At 37.6% G+C, this 18,659-nt stretch overlaps 1 protein-coding gene across 2 annotated transcripts in view; it reads left to right on the top strand.

Annotated features, from left to right (window-relative positions):
• The window catches only part of LOC115224684 (katanin-interacting protein-like), a 656,564-nt gene that overhangs the window by 118,159 nt on the left and 519,746 nt on the right, over nt 1–18,659 (top strand). For both annotated transcript variants that reach the window (XM_036513321.1, XM_036513315.1), the window contains exons 9-11: nt 7,540–7,678; nt 12,718–12,780; nt 17,255–17,412. In XM_036513321.1, coding sequence (XP_036369214.1) covers nt 7,540–7,678; nt 12,718–12,780; nt 17,255–17,412 — 360 coding nt within the window. The remainder of the gene's footprint in view (nt 1–7,539; nt 7,679–12,717; nt 12,781–17,254; nt 17,413–18,659) is intronic.

Raw genomic sequence — 18,659 nt, 5'->3', positions numbered from 1 at the left:
ACAAAAGTTATAAAACAAATGAAATCCAAACTAAAACTAGAACAGCAAAGAACCATGATAAAACGATGGCAAGAAAACCCCTTCATGGTAAATACTGGACTAAACTAAATGCAAAAGAAATAGACAAAGAAAAATCCCAGCAATGGTTGAGATGCTCAGGACTCAAAGCAGAGACAGAGGGACTTTTAATTGCAGCACAAGACCAAAGCCTCCCCACCAGAAATTACCAAAAACATGTAATAAAAAGAAATATAACAAGTAACTGCAGAATATGTGGAGATGGACAAGAAACAATAAGTCATATTATCTCTGGCTGCCCAGTCCCGGCTAAAAAGGAATATATTCACAGACATAACAGAGTTGGGACCTACATACACTGGAAGCTATGCCAACATTATGGAATAACATCAGAAAAAAGATGGTATAGGCACACACCAGAAAAGGTCACAGAAAACGAGAAAGCAACCATACTCTGGGATATGCCGATGCACACTGATAGAGAAATTAAGGCCAACAGACCAAATATAGTTGTCAGAGATCATGAAGGAAAAAAATGCTTTCTAATTGATGTATCAATACCAGCAGATGACAACGTGTCTCTAAAAGAAATGGAGAAACTTTCAAAATACAAAGACCTGGAAATAGAGGTAACCAGAATGTGGAATCTAAAAGCAGAAACAATTCCTATCATAATAGGTGCATTAGGCATGATAAAAAATATTCAGACAAATACATAACAAAAACACCAGGACTTACAAACACATATAACATACAGAAAATTGCACTACTAGGCACTGCACACATTCTACGCAGAACACTTTCCATACAATAACCATCAGAGCATCACAACAAATGATGTCTCACTTACCCAAGGCACACAGAGCTGCGCTCGGTAGTGAAGTGAAAGCACGCTATAAAAATTAAAACTACGGAATAGTAATAGTAATAATAATAATAATAATAATAACAATACAGGATGAGAGAAAATCAAAAGTTGGTGTTGCTAATTAATTTATAGAAAACAAACTAATTACTTGTAGTGGGACTCTATGCTGTTAGTAGAGTTAAATTTATTAATCATGTTTGAGTTATCTAGGCTTTAATTTTCACTTTAGCTTATTCAAAAAGTGTGTGTGTGTGTGTGTGCATACACACACAAGCAAGTAGGTGCAAAATAAGGTGGAAGAAATTGTACTTGAATACCAAAGGTGGAGCAAAATACTATATTTACAGGAGTTTGCTTATATTGCTGGTCATAGAGTGACCGATGGTTTTACATCCATAAAGTGCTTAGCTTTATGGATGTGAAGCCATTGGTCAGTCTATGACCAGCTATAGTACCGGGGTCATTACATTCAACAAAAAATTCTTCAAGCTGATGCCCCAGCATGGGCGCAGTGTAACAACTGAAACAAGTAAAAGATAAAAAATGCTGACCAAAGTCTTGCAAGTGGAATTCAACACTGAAAGAAGTTCCTTGTGAGCATGTGTGTTTGCATGTGGGTAAGCATATGTGTCTGTGTGTGCACGTGTGTGTCTGTGTGTGCATGTATGTGTCTGTTTACATTTGTGCTTCTCCTAAATTTACTGAATTACAAGTTGCCAGTACCACCTGACTGGCCCTCATGTCGGTGGTATGTAAAAGCACCCACTACACTCTCGGAGTGGTTGGTGTTAGGAAGGGCATCCAGCTGTTGAAACTCTGCCAGATCATGATTGGAGCCTGGTGCAGCCATCTGGTTCGCCAGTTCTCAGTCAAATCGTCCAACCCATGCTAGCATGGAAAGCGGACATTAAACGATGGTGGCGGCGAGGAGCAGTGACATTATTGTTATTTCCCCTGTAAACAAAACTCTGCTTTAAGTCTTCAAAAACGTGAAATGAAAGATGATTTATTTGAAACGCAGGTAAGAGTGAGAAGCAGGGAAAAGCATCTGGTTCTTTCATGTTTTATTGTTTCAGTCATTAGACTGCATCCATGCTGGGGCACCACCTTTGAAGAATTTTAGTTGAACAATTTGATCTCAGTACTTATTTTTGGTTTCTAAAGCCTGGTACTTATTCTGTTGGTTTCTTTTGCCACTGGTTGTCAAGCAGTGGTGGGGGACAAGCATAGATACAAAGACACAGACACACATACATGCACACATATATATGATTGACTTCTTTCAGTTTTCATCTATCAAATCCAGTCACAAAACTTTGATCAGTTTGAGGCTATAGTAGAAGACATTTGCCTGTGGTGCAACTCTGTGGGACTGAACCTGGAGCCATGTGGTTGGGAAGCAAACTTCTTACCACATGGCCAAGCCTCGATAATATATTCATTTAACTCTTCCTAGCATATAAGAAAACAGGTGTAAAACCAAATGACTCCGTAGTTTAGCAGCAAAATGAATTGTTATCAATGTCACTGACTTGTTCTCCAGAGTGTCTATGAGCACACATCAATCCAACTTTCTCTTAGGCACTTTCTTTTACAATTGTCTTTCATATAAAATTGTGTCAGTTTCTACACTTTGTTTAATCTGACACCTGTTTATTGTAATGGAAAATGACAAGCTTTCATTGGAAACAGACAGTGCTACAATCAATAGAACTTAGATGAGACATATGTTAGAATTAGCAACCAAATTCTTCTCAATTCACACTCCATTTTAAATTAGGAGGGATACATAAGTTAAGTCTTTTGTTACCACGTCTATTGAAATACACAGCATGGGTTTTGATTAGTTATGAAATAATGAAGAATTTAGCTGGTATCTAGAACACGGCATGGCTCTGGCACCCTGTTGATTACAATGACAAAGGTTCCAGTTGATCTGATCAATGGAACAGCCTGCTCATGAAATTAATATGAAATTAATATGAGCACTTCACAGACACATGTATACTTAACATAGTTCACAGGGAGATTCAGCATGACACATATTGTGACAAGTCTGGCCCTTTGAAATGCAGATACTACTCATTTTTGTCAGCTGTGTGGACTGGAGCAACCTGAAATAAAGTGTCTCAGGAAATCAAACTCATAAGCTTATGATCATGAGCTGAATATTCTAACCACTAGGTCACGCACCATCACTGTCTAGAACAAGTGGCTATGTGGTAAGTAGCTTGCTTACCAACCACATGGTTCTGGGTTCAGTCCCACTGTGTGGCACCTTGGGCAAGTGTCTTCTACTATAGCCTCAGGCTGACCAGAGCCTTGTGAGTGGATTTGGTAGACGGAAACTGAAAGAAGCCCGTCGTATGGTCTGGTGGTACGTAAAAAGCACTATCCGACTCGTGGCCGATGCCAGCGCCGCCTCCACTGGCTTCCGTGCCGGTGGCACGTAAAATACACCAATCCGACCATACGACAGGCACCCATGCCAACCCCCTTTGCTTGCGAAGACATGTTGGGGCAAGCGAAATCGAATTGAACCAGCCAGGATCCCTGGTCTGGTGGTACGTAAAAAGCACTATCCGACTCGTGGCCGATGCCAGCACCGCCTCGACTGGCTTCCGTGCCGGTGGCACATAAAATACACCGATCCGACCGTGGCCGTTGCCAGCCTCGCCTGGCACCTGTGCAGGTGGCACGTAAAAAGCACCCACTATACTCACGGAGTGGTTGGCATTAGGAAGGGCATCCAGCTGTAGAAACATTGCCAGATAAGACTGGAGCCTGGTGCAATCCTTCTGGCTTCCCAGATCTCCGGTCGAACCATCCAACCCATGCTAGCATGGAGATCGGACGTTAAACGATGATGATGATGATGAATATGATATGTACGTGTGTGTATATGTCTGTGTTTGTCCCCCCAACATCGCTTGACAACTGATGCTGGTGTGTTTACGTCCCTATAACTTAGCCGTTTGGCAAAAGAGACTGATAGAATAAGTACTAGGCTTACAAAGAATAAGTCCTGGGGTAGATTTGCTTGACTAAAGGTGGTGCTCCAGCATGACCACTGTCAAATGACTGAAACAAGTAAAAGAGTATTATTAAAGTTTGATGGAAGGTTCTAATTTAACTCCTTTTAAAACAGGAAGTTTGTATGAAAGAACCAGGGGTGGTCTCATGCAGGTCAGTATTAGAAGGGTTAACATATTTCTATATGGTGCTAAAGCGATAGGATAATGACAGTTGAAATACCTTTCAGCATCAGTCTGCCTCATCAAAGCTGGCTTGGGAGTAAAATGCCTTTGATCATAAGTTTGCTCAAATGAGGCTGACCTGGAGTTAAACAAGCCACAACAACAACAACAACAACCAGAAGTCAGAAATGATAACTCTTGAAACACAAGTGGTTTTAGCATCAAATATACATCAATGATTATCTATTATATACAACTGGTTCTGTCTGTCTGTGTGTGTGTCTTATAGGATCTTGGGCATTCTCCATCCGATTGCTCTCAAATTTGATATGTAGATGCCGACGGTATCTGGGCATGTATAAGTCTTGAAAAAATTACAAAAATTGATTCCAGGTGAGAATGCGATCGATAAAGCCGTGGGAACGTGCATTTGTATGTGCAAGTACATCAGCTGTTGCAATCGATACTATGCATACGCGAGAAGAATGCACGTGCAGTTTGCCCCAAAATCTCCAGCTGGCTTGAAATAATGCCACAAAATGCAATATATTTAAGAGACCAAATAAGTAAGATGCAAAAGAGATATTTTCTTCAAACTTGGCATGAAGGAAGGAAAGAATATTTGGTTTCTCAAGAAATTTTTTTTTGCTTTAACTTCATTTAACAAAACCAAAAATTTTATTGAAATAAAGGCATGCTTAATTATTTTTTAATGAAAAGAAAACACTGATTGCTTTTTATTCAAGGAATAAAATACTGTTTTCTTGCTAATAAATGATTTACCATGTTTGTGTTCTCCCAGTCAACAGCCTTATCATTACTGGTACTTTAAACTCTTCGGTTGCATATTTGTGTGAATAAAATCATTTTTCTGTGGAATAGAAAAAAAGTCTATCTTTATTTCTTCTTTTGCTAGTGTTTCAAATTTAGGTTAAATTTCTCAAAGGGGAAATCACATGCTTCTGTCTTAAAAAGTTGGATGAAGTATACATTGAATACTGTAAACGTTCTCTTCCAATAAAAGGCATTTCAAAGTTGGAATATTTTTAACAATGAGAAGTTAGAACTAAGTGAGAAAGAAAATACACATGAATTATATATAAATAGAAGCAGGTATGGCAGTGTGGTTAAGATGCTTGCATTGTAACCATGTAGTTTTGGGTTCAGTCCCACTTCATGACATCTTGGGTAAATGTCTTCTACTATAGCCCTGGGTCAACTGATGCCTTAATTTGATGGATACCCATAGCTCAGTTTTAGGCTTTAACTCTTTAGCATTTAAACCAGTCATATCTGGCCCAAATATTCTACCTGTTTTATGTTCAAACTGGCCAGATCAAGCCTCTCATACCTGCCTTACAATGTCATTGTTAGGAAAAACAGTCCCATCATCAGAATCTTGAAGCTACATGATAATGCCTGATTAATTCAAAACAAAATGAATAAATGAGCATTATATTTGACAGAGGAACGTGAATGCTAAAGAGTTAAAATGAACTGCATGGAAATAAAATATGTGTGGTCTGAAGTCATATCATAAGGCCAATTAAAGGTGGGAAGTGATGACATAAAGGAGGTAAATGAGTCACCATCATCATAAATTAATATCTGTTTTCCATGCTGGTATGGGTTGGACCATGTATACCAGTGGCTCTCAAAGTGGGTGGCATTCCACTCCCCCCACCCCCCTCAGGGGGGCAATACCACCCACTGGGGGTGGTGGAAAAGCAACAAAATAACGGGTTCCTTAGATTAAGTTTTACTTTTTAAATACAGTTTCTATGAATTTGCTTCAGAGAGAGGCCTATATTTGTGGTGGTTAGTTGAGGTGGGGGTGCCCAGAATGTGGCCTTGGTATCAAGGGAGCAGCAGCCTGAAAAAGTCTGGGAACCAAAATGCACTAAGATGTGGATGCTGAAATTTCAAAGTGAATAAGGGCAGGATGGAAGGCATTTGCCTCCTATATATTAAAGTGCGTGCACATGTGTGTGTGTGTGTGTCCTTTCTTTTGTCATCATGTGATGGTTGTAAATGAGCATCACCATCATACAAGCAATGTTGTTCAACATCCAGTCTTCTATGAAAACCTTAATTATCTTTGGAAAACAGGTGAGGATTGGCAACAGTTCAGGAAGGGCATCTGACCATAAAAAAAAATGTTTGCTTCAGCATATTCCGTCTGATCCATGCAGGATCCATGCATCTAATGGACATTAGATGATGATGAGGGTGATTGACAGGTGCAGGTTTGGCTGTCTGGTAAGAAGCTTGCTTCCCAACCACATAGTTCTGGGTTCAGTCCCACTGTATGACAACTTGGGAAAGTGTCTTCTACTATAGTTCTAGGCTGACCAAAACCTTGTGAGTGGATTTGGTAGAAAGAAACTGATAGAAGCCTGTCATATATATAAATATATGCGCTGTTGGGGCTGTGTGATTAAAAGCTTGCTTTCCAACCACATAGTTCTGGGTTCAGTCCCACTGTGTGACATCTTGGGCAAGCGTCTTCTATTATAGTGTTAGGCTAACCAAAGCCTTGTGGGTGGATTTGGCAGATGGGAACTGAAAGAAGCTTGTTGATTTTGTATATATTTTTGTGTGTGTATGGTTTTGTATTTGTGTTTATCTCCACCACCATTGCTTGACAACTGATGCTGGTGTGTTTATCTTCCTGTAACCTAGTGGTTTGGCAAAAGAGACCGATAGATTAAGTACTAGGCTTACAAAGAATAAGTCCTGGTATTGATATCTTTGACTAGAAACCCCTTTAAGGCGGTGTTCCAGCATGGCTGTAGTCAAATGACTGAAACCAGTAGAAGAATAAATGAATAAACAAAAGCAACTACAAAAGACATGGATTAAATGTTCTTAAAATGTAAAACACTGAGTGGTTGGAGGAACTAGTAATATTTTCTACATCATTCATTTTTCTTTTATTGAATTTGAATTTATCTAAAAGGGAAATTAATATACTTAATAGACTTAGACTAGTATCTCATTTGTTATATTACAAATCTTGCAAATCTCCCAGCTTATCTATAATCTTGTATTGTCTTCTTTAAAATCAAATCTGGAAACTAATTATTAAACAAAATTAATACAATTAACTTTTCCATATTCTTTGTTTTTTGTTTATTAAAGCATTTTATTTTTGATATATTTATTTAAAAAAAAATTTTTTTCAGTTGCTATTTTGTTTTTTATTGAATCCTCACAACATTCTTTAAATATTCTTTCCTCAGTATAATCTCCAATAATCACTTAATAAATTCTTGAATTACTTTCATAATTGTAACTCAGTTAATGGGAAAACATTTTTGCAATTACAGTCGTGCGTTGTTTTTCTTCTTAATAATGATTGATAGCTCTTGGAAAATCCAGCTTTTACTTAATACTTAAAATTGAATTTGAAAGGTTTAATTTTAATTTTTTAAATGTATTTTTTTACATTTAAAGGGAGAAGAATCGGATTGTTCAATTCCAGAAGAATTAAATGAGAATGACACAAATAACAGCATTTCAGGAAGTGTGAATCTCCAGCAGAATTTTATGAAACCTGCCGATTATATTGTCTTAGAGTTTGGAACACCTTCTCGTAAGTTGAATGCTGTTTTCATGTTTGTTCTGTTATTGCTAGAGATTTTATTTTTTTCACTATGACAGGTTAGTCAAGAGGAAAGGTCTGAGCTGAAATTTGTGGTCTGTGCAAGCCTTCTGAGACTGGCGAAATTGATGAGTTTCAATGTTAATTTTCATTTTGAACAAGTGCAAGTTGATGACTTCAGGTAAAAACATGGGTGAAAAAGGAATATCCGAGGGATGACACTAGGATTGGTAAAAGTGGTTAATACAGGGCAGGGAAGGGACCTGATATGGGTGGTGAGAGGAGGAGAGATGAATGTGTCAGGCACGTTTGGGTAGACATGGTAGGTAACCATCTAATTCCAGTGAACATTGTCATCATCATCATCATTTAACATCCGTTGCCAGCATGGACAATGGATGTTAAATGATGATGACGATGATGATGATTGTAGTAGTGGTAGAAAAAAGGAGGATTAGAAGATTGCAAATGTGTGTGGATTATAGGTTGAAATGTTTTGTTTAATAACTTCATTGTTTAGATTAAGAAGAGTAAGAATTTATTTGTAAGAATGTGTTTTGTATCGGTAATTTAATCTTTAGCATTTAAACCAGTCTTATCTATATGTTTTATATTCAAATGAGCCCGATCTGGCCTTTCTCTCACCTACATTGCAATATAATCCTAAAAATAAACAGCTGCATTATCAAAATCTTGAAACTTTGAGATGATGCATGATTAATTCTAAACAATGTAAATAAATAAGAATTATATTTGACAGAGTGATCTGAATGTTAAAGGGTTAATATGTTCAGTCAGCTTTGTTTATCTGCAGCTATTTCAATAGTTAAAAATGGGCTTATTTGATCTTGATTAACTGCCATCTACTTTAATTATATCATTATATTCTGTGCTAATTTAATAAGTGTTCTTGCCTTGGTTTATCTAACTATAAAACAGGTACTATGTTTGCTTCAAAATCAATTGTTTAGTTAGAAAGGGAATGAGCATAGAAAAATACCAAGTAACTGATAGTATATTAAATTTGCACACTATATCCCTATTAATAATCATCATCATTTTATGGCTACTATTCCATACTGGTATAGGTTTGATGAGTTTCCTATAGCTGTGGTGTGGCTTGATACTCTTCCTGTTGCCCACCCCTTTTAGTAGCCTCTTATAAAATGCAGGGATGCAGTGTACGTTTAAAAAAAAAACAGGTGTACAAACAGTAAGATTTCAATTTCTATTATGAAGAACCAAAGTAGACTGCTATTTCTTACTGTTTTCTTAATCTTCATTCGGTAATCTTTCTGTTGTAAAATATTCAGGTATCACACATATACACCTATTCACTTCCACATATGATTACTTTGATATTTCACTCTGTCACTCACAAACTCATTTTTCTGCATGAATATTACAATTCCTTTTTTTTTATTATTATTCTTAATGTTCAGATTATCTTGAATTATTTATTTTACTCTGCGTTTGAGTTATAGGAGTTAATTCCCCAAGTTGAACACCACTCCCTGGCCATTGCATACTTTTAGCATTTGGGCCTGATGTTATAATATGAAAATTACTTGTTCCTTCATCCAACCATTCTGGGAATCTCTTTAAATTGTCATGGTTGCTGCCCTTTCTCTCTTGGCTAACCCACAAAAGTAATAAATAAATAAAACAAATAAATTGAATAGAATTGGTCAATAAGTTTTTCTCTGTTTTAATGCTTTTTTTTTTCTTGTCTTGGTGTTGTGCCAGAATGACCTCTGCTTGTTGTGTTGAGAAAATATTTTCTCTGTTATCACGAGCTATATATTTTGTCCAAACAATCTGTAACAGTAATTTTACTTCACCAGCTATTGTCTATCATTGTCTACAAGTGTCTATCATTCCAATGTGTTAATGGTTATTCAAATGTTCCTCATAGAATATTTGACAATACTGCTAATGTCATCGATAATACTCTGCTTAATTGCTGTCAGATTTAATTTCATACATGAAAGAATTGACATTGTTATAGCAATTTTCTTTTTAAGGTAAGAAAGTATAAGTAAGTAATTGGAGTCAAATATTAGTTCTGTAGACTGAATCTAAGTGCTGCTTCTATAAACTTTTGGGATGATACTTGGTGCTCTCTAGCATATTGCCATTCACCTCACTGTTTTGCCAGCTTATGTGTGTGAGCAGTCAGAATTCTAGTCTCAGGGTCTCAAACATGCCATTCTACATGTACCTACCATTTAGAGCTTTTGACTCATTTTCACCCAGCATTCTCCATCTATTTGTATCACAGGTTCATCCTCCTCCTCCTCATCATCATTTAACGTCCGCTTTCCATGCTAGCATGGGTTGGACAATTTGACTGAGGACTGGTGCAGGCTCCAATCTGATCTGGCAGAGTTTCTACAGCTGGATGCCCTTCCTAACGCCAACCACTCCGAGAGTGTAGTGGGTGCTTTTACGTGTCACCAGCACGAGGCCCAGTCTGGCGGTACTGGCAATGGTCACGCTCAAATGGGGTTTTTTACATGCCACCTGCACAGGAGCCAGTCCAGCGGCACTGGCAACAACTGCATCATTGTCTTTCCTACTTAAGTAACAGAAACTATTGCCTGTCTCTAAGAAGCCACCAAATATACTTCCAGGACTCCATTTGTTAAGTACTACATATTACTAACTACTGTGTATCTATCAACACTTGTAAAGCATAGGTTCTTTGCTAGTCTACCAGAAAATCCCACTCCATCTTTTGTGTATTCATTGCTACATTACATAGTTTCTTACTTTTACTTTGCAAATTATCAAGCAGTTCCTCTTTCTAGTCAGCACTTAGATGTTGTATTCTAATTAAACACATTCATCTCTACATATGGGCACATTAAACTTTGAATCCAAAACTATCCTTCCAAATTTAGATTTCCTCACAGCTTATTAACAAATGTTCCTCTGAGAATCAGGTCATAAATTTATTTAGCTCCTCAAGGACAACCAATTATAAACTCGTGAATTAAAGCATCAAGGACTTCAGTGCTATAACGAATAGCATAGAACTGAAGATATAGTCCAAGCAAACACCTACTCACACTAACTGTTTGTTTGAATTCACTGTCAATCTTAATATTCTATAATTAAAAGGTAAAGACCCCCTTTGACCATGAATGACCATGGGATTGCACCTAGAAAGTTGCTATCCAAGGCATGAGTCCAGACAAAGTTTTTTATGGAAGACCAGCAGTTGCCCATGCATACCAGCCTCCATTCTCCATGCCCCTGGTGTTATCCAAGGGAAAGGCAAAAGCCAATACAGCTTAGCACCAGTACCATCACAACTCATTTCTACAGCTGAGTAAACTGGAGCAATGTGAAATAAGGTGTCTTGCTCAAGAACACAACACACAACCCTGTTTGAGAATTGAACTCACAACCTCATGATTGTGAGTCCGATGCTCTAACCACTGAGCCATGTGCCTTCACATTGCATAATTAAAACATATATTTAAGGTGTAAGCATTGTGATGTGTTTAAGAAGCTTGCTTTGCAGCCACATGCTTTTAGGTTTAGTCTTACTGTGTGAGACCTTGGGTAAATGATTTCTATAGCCCCAGGCCAACTAATACCTTTTGATTGAATCTGACAAACAGAACACCTGTCATATGTGTGTGTGTGTGTGTGTGCGTGCGTGCGTGTATGTGTGTGATCCTCTGTACACATACACCACTTAACAATCAGTGTTGGTTTGTTTACATCCCCTTAGTGGTTTAGTAAAAAGGCTGATAGAATAAGTACCAGACTTAAAAAGAAACAGAGGTACTGGGGTGGGTCAGTGTGTTCAGCTAAAATCTTTCAAGTTGGTGTCCTAGCAGAGCTTCTGCCCAGTTACTGAAACAAATAAAAGATATAAGATAAAGACACCTCAATAAATATCATACATATCATACTCTTTTATTCATTTCAACCATGCAGCTGCAGTGATGCACATATCACGTTTCTGCATGTGAGACTGTTAGCTTCTTCATAATTATGTCACATACACAAAGAAATTTATCTGCTGCTTATGAGCTGCCTAAATATGTTGGTGAATTTGAAGTAGAAGGAAGAAATTTAATTATGTAGAGGACTTGTGAAAGGGTTAGACCCAGGAAGATGTGGGTTGAAGTAAGAAAGGATCTCCAGATACTGGGCTTCATTGAGATGACAAGGGACCAAGATTTCTGGTGATTTGCTGTACTTAAGACATGTCAATGCTAAGTGAAGATATACAGACATGTCCATTATGGCCATGCTCCCACTCCCTTTTCTGGTCAAGAGGTCTTTCTTTGTCTTGCGGGTGCCAGTGTCACATGAAATGCACTTGTGCCAGTGCCACACAAAAACACCTGTTCCAGTAGCATTGAAAAGCACCCACACGCTCTGTAAAGGGGTTGGTGTTAGGAAGGGCATCCAGTTGTAGAAACCATCCCAAAACAGACAATTGGAGTCTGGACAGCTCTCAGGTTGGCCAGCTCCTGTCAAACTATCCAACCCATGCCAGCATCAAAAACGGACATTAAATGATGATTTCATATAAAGGGCAGACTGTATTGAGATGATGTTGAGTATGATTTTGATGTTGTAAAAGAATATGAATTGAAAATGTAAAGGATCTACAATTGCTGCAGGGGAATATGTTGAATTTAGTGTCAGTGCTATAGTAAAAAAATACTTGCTCAAGGTATTGCAGAGTGGGACTGAACTCAAAACCACATGGTTGCAAAGTGAGCTTCTTAATCACACAGCCTTACTTGTGCCTGTACAAAAATTAATTTTCTTTTTTTTTTCTTTTTTTACATTCTTGTAAACAACAATTACCATATAATAACCATCAGTGGAATGAAGATAAAAATAACTGAAGAAAGGACAGTGATAATTTGATTTTCCAATTTTTGTATACTAATGACGTTGTAAGATTATATATGTTAAAAGTTTATTATAGAAGTAAAGATAATTCTTGAGAATTAGCTAATTAAATAACATGGAACTTTCTTTTCTTTTGTCACTTAAAGGTAGTTGGGAGAAAAATGTTGTCAGCTCAAAGCAAAAAGATTACAATACTCGGTCAACAACAGGTTAGTATTTGTAAGTGGAATAACACGGCACCAACTTATTTTACTTACCAGTTTCTCTGTCCGTTATCCATCTTTTATACCTGTGGTGCTATTTGCTATCATTTTGCCACCTGATGGTGGTGCTTGCTATGATTGCTTACTGCTCTGTGCTTTTGGCTCATTCTACTTATTCCTTCATATTTTGTCTGTTACAGAGTTAAATAGTATTCTCATTGGCAATATCTTCCATTAAATGTTCTTTGCAATTTTCAGTATAGTCTTTTTTTTATTATTATTAAACAATTTTTTTTTTCAGCTGTTGTACAAAGTAGTATTTTTGCTTCAGTCTTTCACCAGAACTCACCAGCAGCATTTTAACTAAGATAATGCTAATAATAATGATAATAATAATAATACTAATAATAATAATAATAATAATAATAATAATAATAATAATTGATGCTAGACATTATTAGATTATTCAACCTCATCAACAGCACGTTTAGAAGCAGGTAATATTATTATTCAAAGCATGAGGGTCACAGGCTTCCTTGGTGATGCTACTCTTTCTAAAGTACCTCTACCAAATTTCTTTCTAACCTTTCTTTCACTGAATTCCAATGTGCAAAAATCCATATGTCAGCTACAAAAATGGTCCTCTATTATCAGAATAATTTTTCATGGCGCTTTCATAATTATACTTTGGCTACATGAATAACTGCTTTCTAAAACCAAGTTAGCTCTTATTCTGTGTATGTACACACAAACATATATATAAATATAAGTATGTGTGTATATATATGTAGGTGTGTGTGTGTGTGTATATATATATATATACATATACGACAATGGAATGCTAAAAGCACCATCCAAGGGTGATCATTGTCAGGGCCACTGACTGGCTCCTGTGCTGGTGGCACATAAAAAGACAATTTGAGCGTGATCGTTGCTAACGTCGCTTTACTGGCACATGTGCTGGGGGCATGTGAAAAACAACACTCGAGCATGGTTGTTGCCAGTGCCGCTGGACTGGCTCCCCTGCAGGTGGCATGTAAAGAAACCCTTTTGAGCGTGGTCGTTGTCAGTATTGCCTGGCTGGCCTTCATGCAAATGGCACATAAAAGCATCCACTACACTCTCGGAGTGGTTGGCGTTAGGAAGGGCATCCAGCTGTAGAAACTTTGCCACATCTATTGGAGCCTGGTGCAGCCTTCTGGCTCGCCAGTCCTCAGTCGAACTGTCCTACCCATGCTAGCATGGAAAGTGGGCATTAAATGATGATGATATGTATATATATCATTATCATTATGTCTGTTTTCCATATTGGCATGGGTTGGACGGTTTGACTGAGCTCTGGAGAGCCAGTGGCTGCACCAGGCTCCAATCTGGTCTGGCAATGTTTTTACAGCTGGATGCCCTCCTAACGTCAACATCTCAGAGAGTGTAGTGAGTGCTTTTTATGTGCCACCAGCACAGGAGCCAGTCAGCGGGTACTAGCATCGGCCATGTTCGGATGTTGCTTTTTATGTGCTACTGGCATGGGAGCCAGTCAGTATGTACTGGGATTGACCACATTTGGGAGGTTTTTTTATGTGCCACTGGCACTGGAGGGGGGGTCAGCCAGGCAGTCCTGGCATCGATCACATTCGGATAGCACTTTTTACATGCCACCAGCACAGGAGCCAGTCAGGGAGTACTGGCATCAGCCATGTTCGGATGGACCTGGCAACAATGATGTTTGGATCGTGCTTTTTACATACCACCAGCATGGGAGCTAGTCAGGAGACACTGGCATCGACCACGTTCTAATGATGCATTTTACATGCCACCGGAACAGGAGCCAGTTTGAGGGCATTTGCCACAGCTATGATTTTAGTTTTACTTGGCTCAACAGGTCTTCTAAAGCATATCATATCACATGACATATCAGGGGTAATCTTAAATGAGACAGACATGCAACACTGGCATCGGCTATGGTAGTGATCTCAATTTAGTTGTTGGGCCTTCTCAATCACAGCATATCTCCAAAGATCTTGGTCTCCTGTCATTGTTCTCCTGTCAATGTTCAAAGGTCATGCTTCACCACTTCATCCCATGTCTTCCTGGGCTACCTCTTCTACAGGTTTCTTCCACAGTTAGGGAATGGCATTTCCTCACACAGCTGTTGCCATACGTATGTAACACATGACCAAACCAGCACAGTCGTCTCTCTTGCACACCACATTTGTTGCTTCTTATGCCCAACTTTTCTCAACAGAGTGCTTACATTCTGTCATGTATGTACACTGACATTACTCATCCAGTGGATCATACTAGCTTCATTTCTTTCAAGCCTACACATGTCCTCAGCTGTCATGGCCCATGTTTCACTGCCGTGTAGCATGGCAGTTTGTACACATGCATCATACAGTCTACCTTTCATCCTGAGTGAGAGGACCTTAGTTGCCAGCTGTTGTAGGAGCTCCCTGAACTTTGCCCAAGCTATTCTTATTCTAGCCACTACACTCTCAGAGCAACCACCCCAACTACAGACTTGCTCGCCTAGGTAGCAGACACTATTAGCTACTTCTAGTTTTTACCCCTGGTGTGTGATGGAATCTGTTTTCTGTACATCTTCAGTGCTTATTGCCTTTGTGCATCTGCCTCAGACAACAACTATCTTCCTGGTTAACCTTTCTTTGATATTGCTACACCTTTTATGTGGCCATAGCTTACACTGGGTACATCGTATGGAGTTTCTAGCCACGCCTTTTCTACAGATTGAGCAGAGCCATCTACCTCAAGGGATTTGTGACTTGACAGCCTTCCTACTTACTAAGACTTTGGTTTTTGCTAAGTTAACCCTAAGGCCCTTCGATTGTAGATCTTGCTCCTACACCCTAAACTTTGTCTCTAGTTCTGGTAGTGACTCAGCTATATATGTATATATATATATATTTGTGCATATATGTGTGTGTATATATGTGTATGTATATATGTGTATTTGTGTGTGTGTATGTATGTATAAATATGTGTATATATACATATATACATACATATATATATATATATATATATATACATCATCATCATCATCATCGTTTAATGTCCGTTCTCCATGCTAGCATGGGTTGGACATTTCGACCGGGGATCTGGGAAGTCAGAAGGCTGCACCAGGCTCCAGTCTTATCTGGCAATATTTCTACAGCTGGATGCCCTTCCTAACGCCAACCACTCCGTGAGTGTAGTGGGTGCTTTTTATGTGCCACCTGTATATATGTGTGTGTATATCTATAACTATAAAAGAGAGTTTGTATGTGTGTGTGTGTGTGTCCCTGATGCATTCCAAACACTGAGTTGCCGATTTTGACGTATGGGGTATCAAAAGATTCAGTACTATTTCCGCTACCAACTAAACTTTATTTTCATTGACATACTTGCGTGACAAAAATTTAAAATTATAATCTTTTCCATAACTCAACTATTGTAAGCATTTTATACAACGACGGCGTCACATTTTCTACATAAGTGTGTACCTTAAAAGACATCCATCATTACGACACACACCTTCACTCACTCATTCACTCTATCTCTTTCTCTCTCTCTCTCTCTCTCTCGCACACACGCATACATCCATTTCATATACACGTACGTACATCTTATTTTTACGGGGTTGGGTAGTTAATCTTAAAGTTCTTGACATCTCAATTGACTGAATTGTCACATGGGGCTTGTTAGAGTGCATAGCTCTCCCAATGTGTTAGGTTTATAAGTTTGTAGTAATGTTGTGAGTGCAAAATATAAATAATAATAAGAAAAGAAAAACTGGGAAAAATTCTGAAGATGAAAAAATAAACATCAAAACCAAATTTATTGCCTGATTATTTTATTAACCCTTTAGTGGTCAAATTAATTTATCAAATGTAATGCTTATTTATCCACATTTTAAAAAATTGATCATGTATTATCTTGTAGTTTCAAGATTTTTGAAGATGTAATTGTTTTTTATAATGACATTGTACGGTAAATGTGGGAGGCTGGATCTGGCCAGTTTCAACATAAAACAGATAAAATATTTGGGCTGGATATAGCTGGTTTAAATGCTAAAAGGTTAATGTTGGGGGAGAGAACGGAAATTCACAGTAAATTGCAAAATGTTTGTTTTCCCTATTTTGTCAAGTTATTTGTTGGTTGAGTCTTTGCAATTAGTGATAGTGTCTCTGCAGCTACTTTATATTTTCAAATTACCACCAGACTGAGAACAGGTTTCACAACTTCATTAACCTTAGACTAAAGAATTTCGTCATAGAAGTATAAAGAAGGAAATTCTCAAAGAAAATAGTCAACTGTTTCAAAACATCCCAATTAATGGATAAAGTCTTTCCTTATTGATGTTATTTTTATATCTTATTGATTGCATGTATTGTTAGAAGGCCATTTGTCGATAATCTGTGTTTTGACCCCTTTTTTGTATTTCATGTGTTTTTTTACATGTCCATTTTTCTTTATGGTCTAGAATTTACGTCCCATGATAGAAATACTAGCCTGCCTGGATTGAAACCAGAAAACAAGATCTCCAATGATTTCATCAAATTCCAACTACTTGACAGCTCAAATGATGCTGACCACAACCACAATCAGACTCCAAAGCAGTCAAGAAAGCATCATAGTCAGGTATATCTCATTTGATTCTATTGATTAAGCTGCCTTCATTAATGGGTTAGCAGGACTTTTATGTGAGTGCAACTATAGGAAACAAGTTTCTAGTTACTTCTTTCAGTCCTTTGTTTACACTGGCTGATGGCTACTGGATTACAATAACGCATTTCGTTTCTGCTCTTGGTTACTAACCGTTTTGTTTTGATGATTTTGTAAGTGTGTGTGTTTATGTGTGTGTGTGTGTGTGTGTGCTTGTTTCTCATTAGACTGACAGTCTGTCAGTCAGTCAATAGTTGATAATGTTAAGAGTTACTAGGACAAGGAAAATGTAAAAAAAAAAAAATAAGAAAATAAGGAAATAAAATAAAGAAATAATATTAAAACAAATAGAAAGCTTTAGGAAGTGTTTATTGTTGCAAGACTCCAGTATCAGTAATGTCTAATTATATCATACAACTGGCAATAATCAATGCTGAGTTAGTTACATGCTCTGTATTTGTTGGACTAAACAACATTAAACAAATATGCTGTGTTCCTTCCACGTTGCTTTTATGAAAGCATAAATCGCAAACTCTATGTTGTTTTTTTAACCTGTGGACGAAAATATGCATGGTTTCGAGTAACGCTCCTAACTGTCATCCCCTCTTAACAATGCTGAATGAAACTATACAGTTTTTGTGGAATGAAGCAGTCCTGTATAAAGCTCCAATACTGAAGTCTGGACAATGTTCTTTTCATGGACCAATGCAAATTATTACAAGAGGAAAGAAAAACCAAACTCAAATAAATACAAGACATTATTCTGCTTGTTTAACATGACTTCAAGTTCGTACATTTTGTACTAATTCATTTTTAGATATTTTACAACAGTAAGTATTAATTTAATGACTGTTTGTAAAAACTTCTCATTTCTTCTGTCAGTTTACCTATTTTGTGCATTTTAGGAACACTATCTAGCAATCTAGTTTTGATAAGAGAAAAATAAGAAAATGATAATATTATAACCAGTCCCGTGATGGCATAACTACGATTAAAAAATGAAAAATTAGTTATCGCTGTGGATAAAACTTTTCAATTGTGAATTGCTCTCAATCATTATAAGTGCTGCCTTTGTTAGGTTTTGCTTGGAAACTATAATTTTCATTCTTGCAGCTGTGGTTGTCAACATCATATTCATCATCATCACCACCACCACCATCATCATCATCTTCATAGTCCTTCCTTTTGTCATTGTCATCATGTTCCTCATCATCCCCATTGTC

Source organism: Octopus sinensis, linkage group LG2 (assembly GCF_006345805.1).
Source record: "Octopus sinensis linkage group LG2, ASM634580v1, whole genome shotgun sequence".
NCBI classification, from domain to species: domain Eukaryota; kingdom Metazoa; phylum Mollusca; class Cephalopoda; order Octopoda; family Octopodidae; genus Octopus; species Octopus sinensis.
This window is presented reverse-complemented; position numbering and strand designations above follow the sequence as displayed.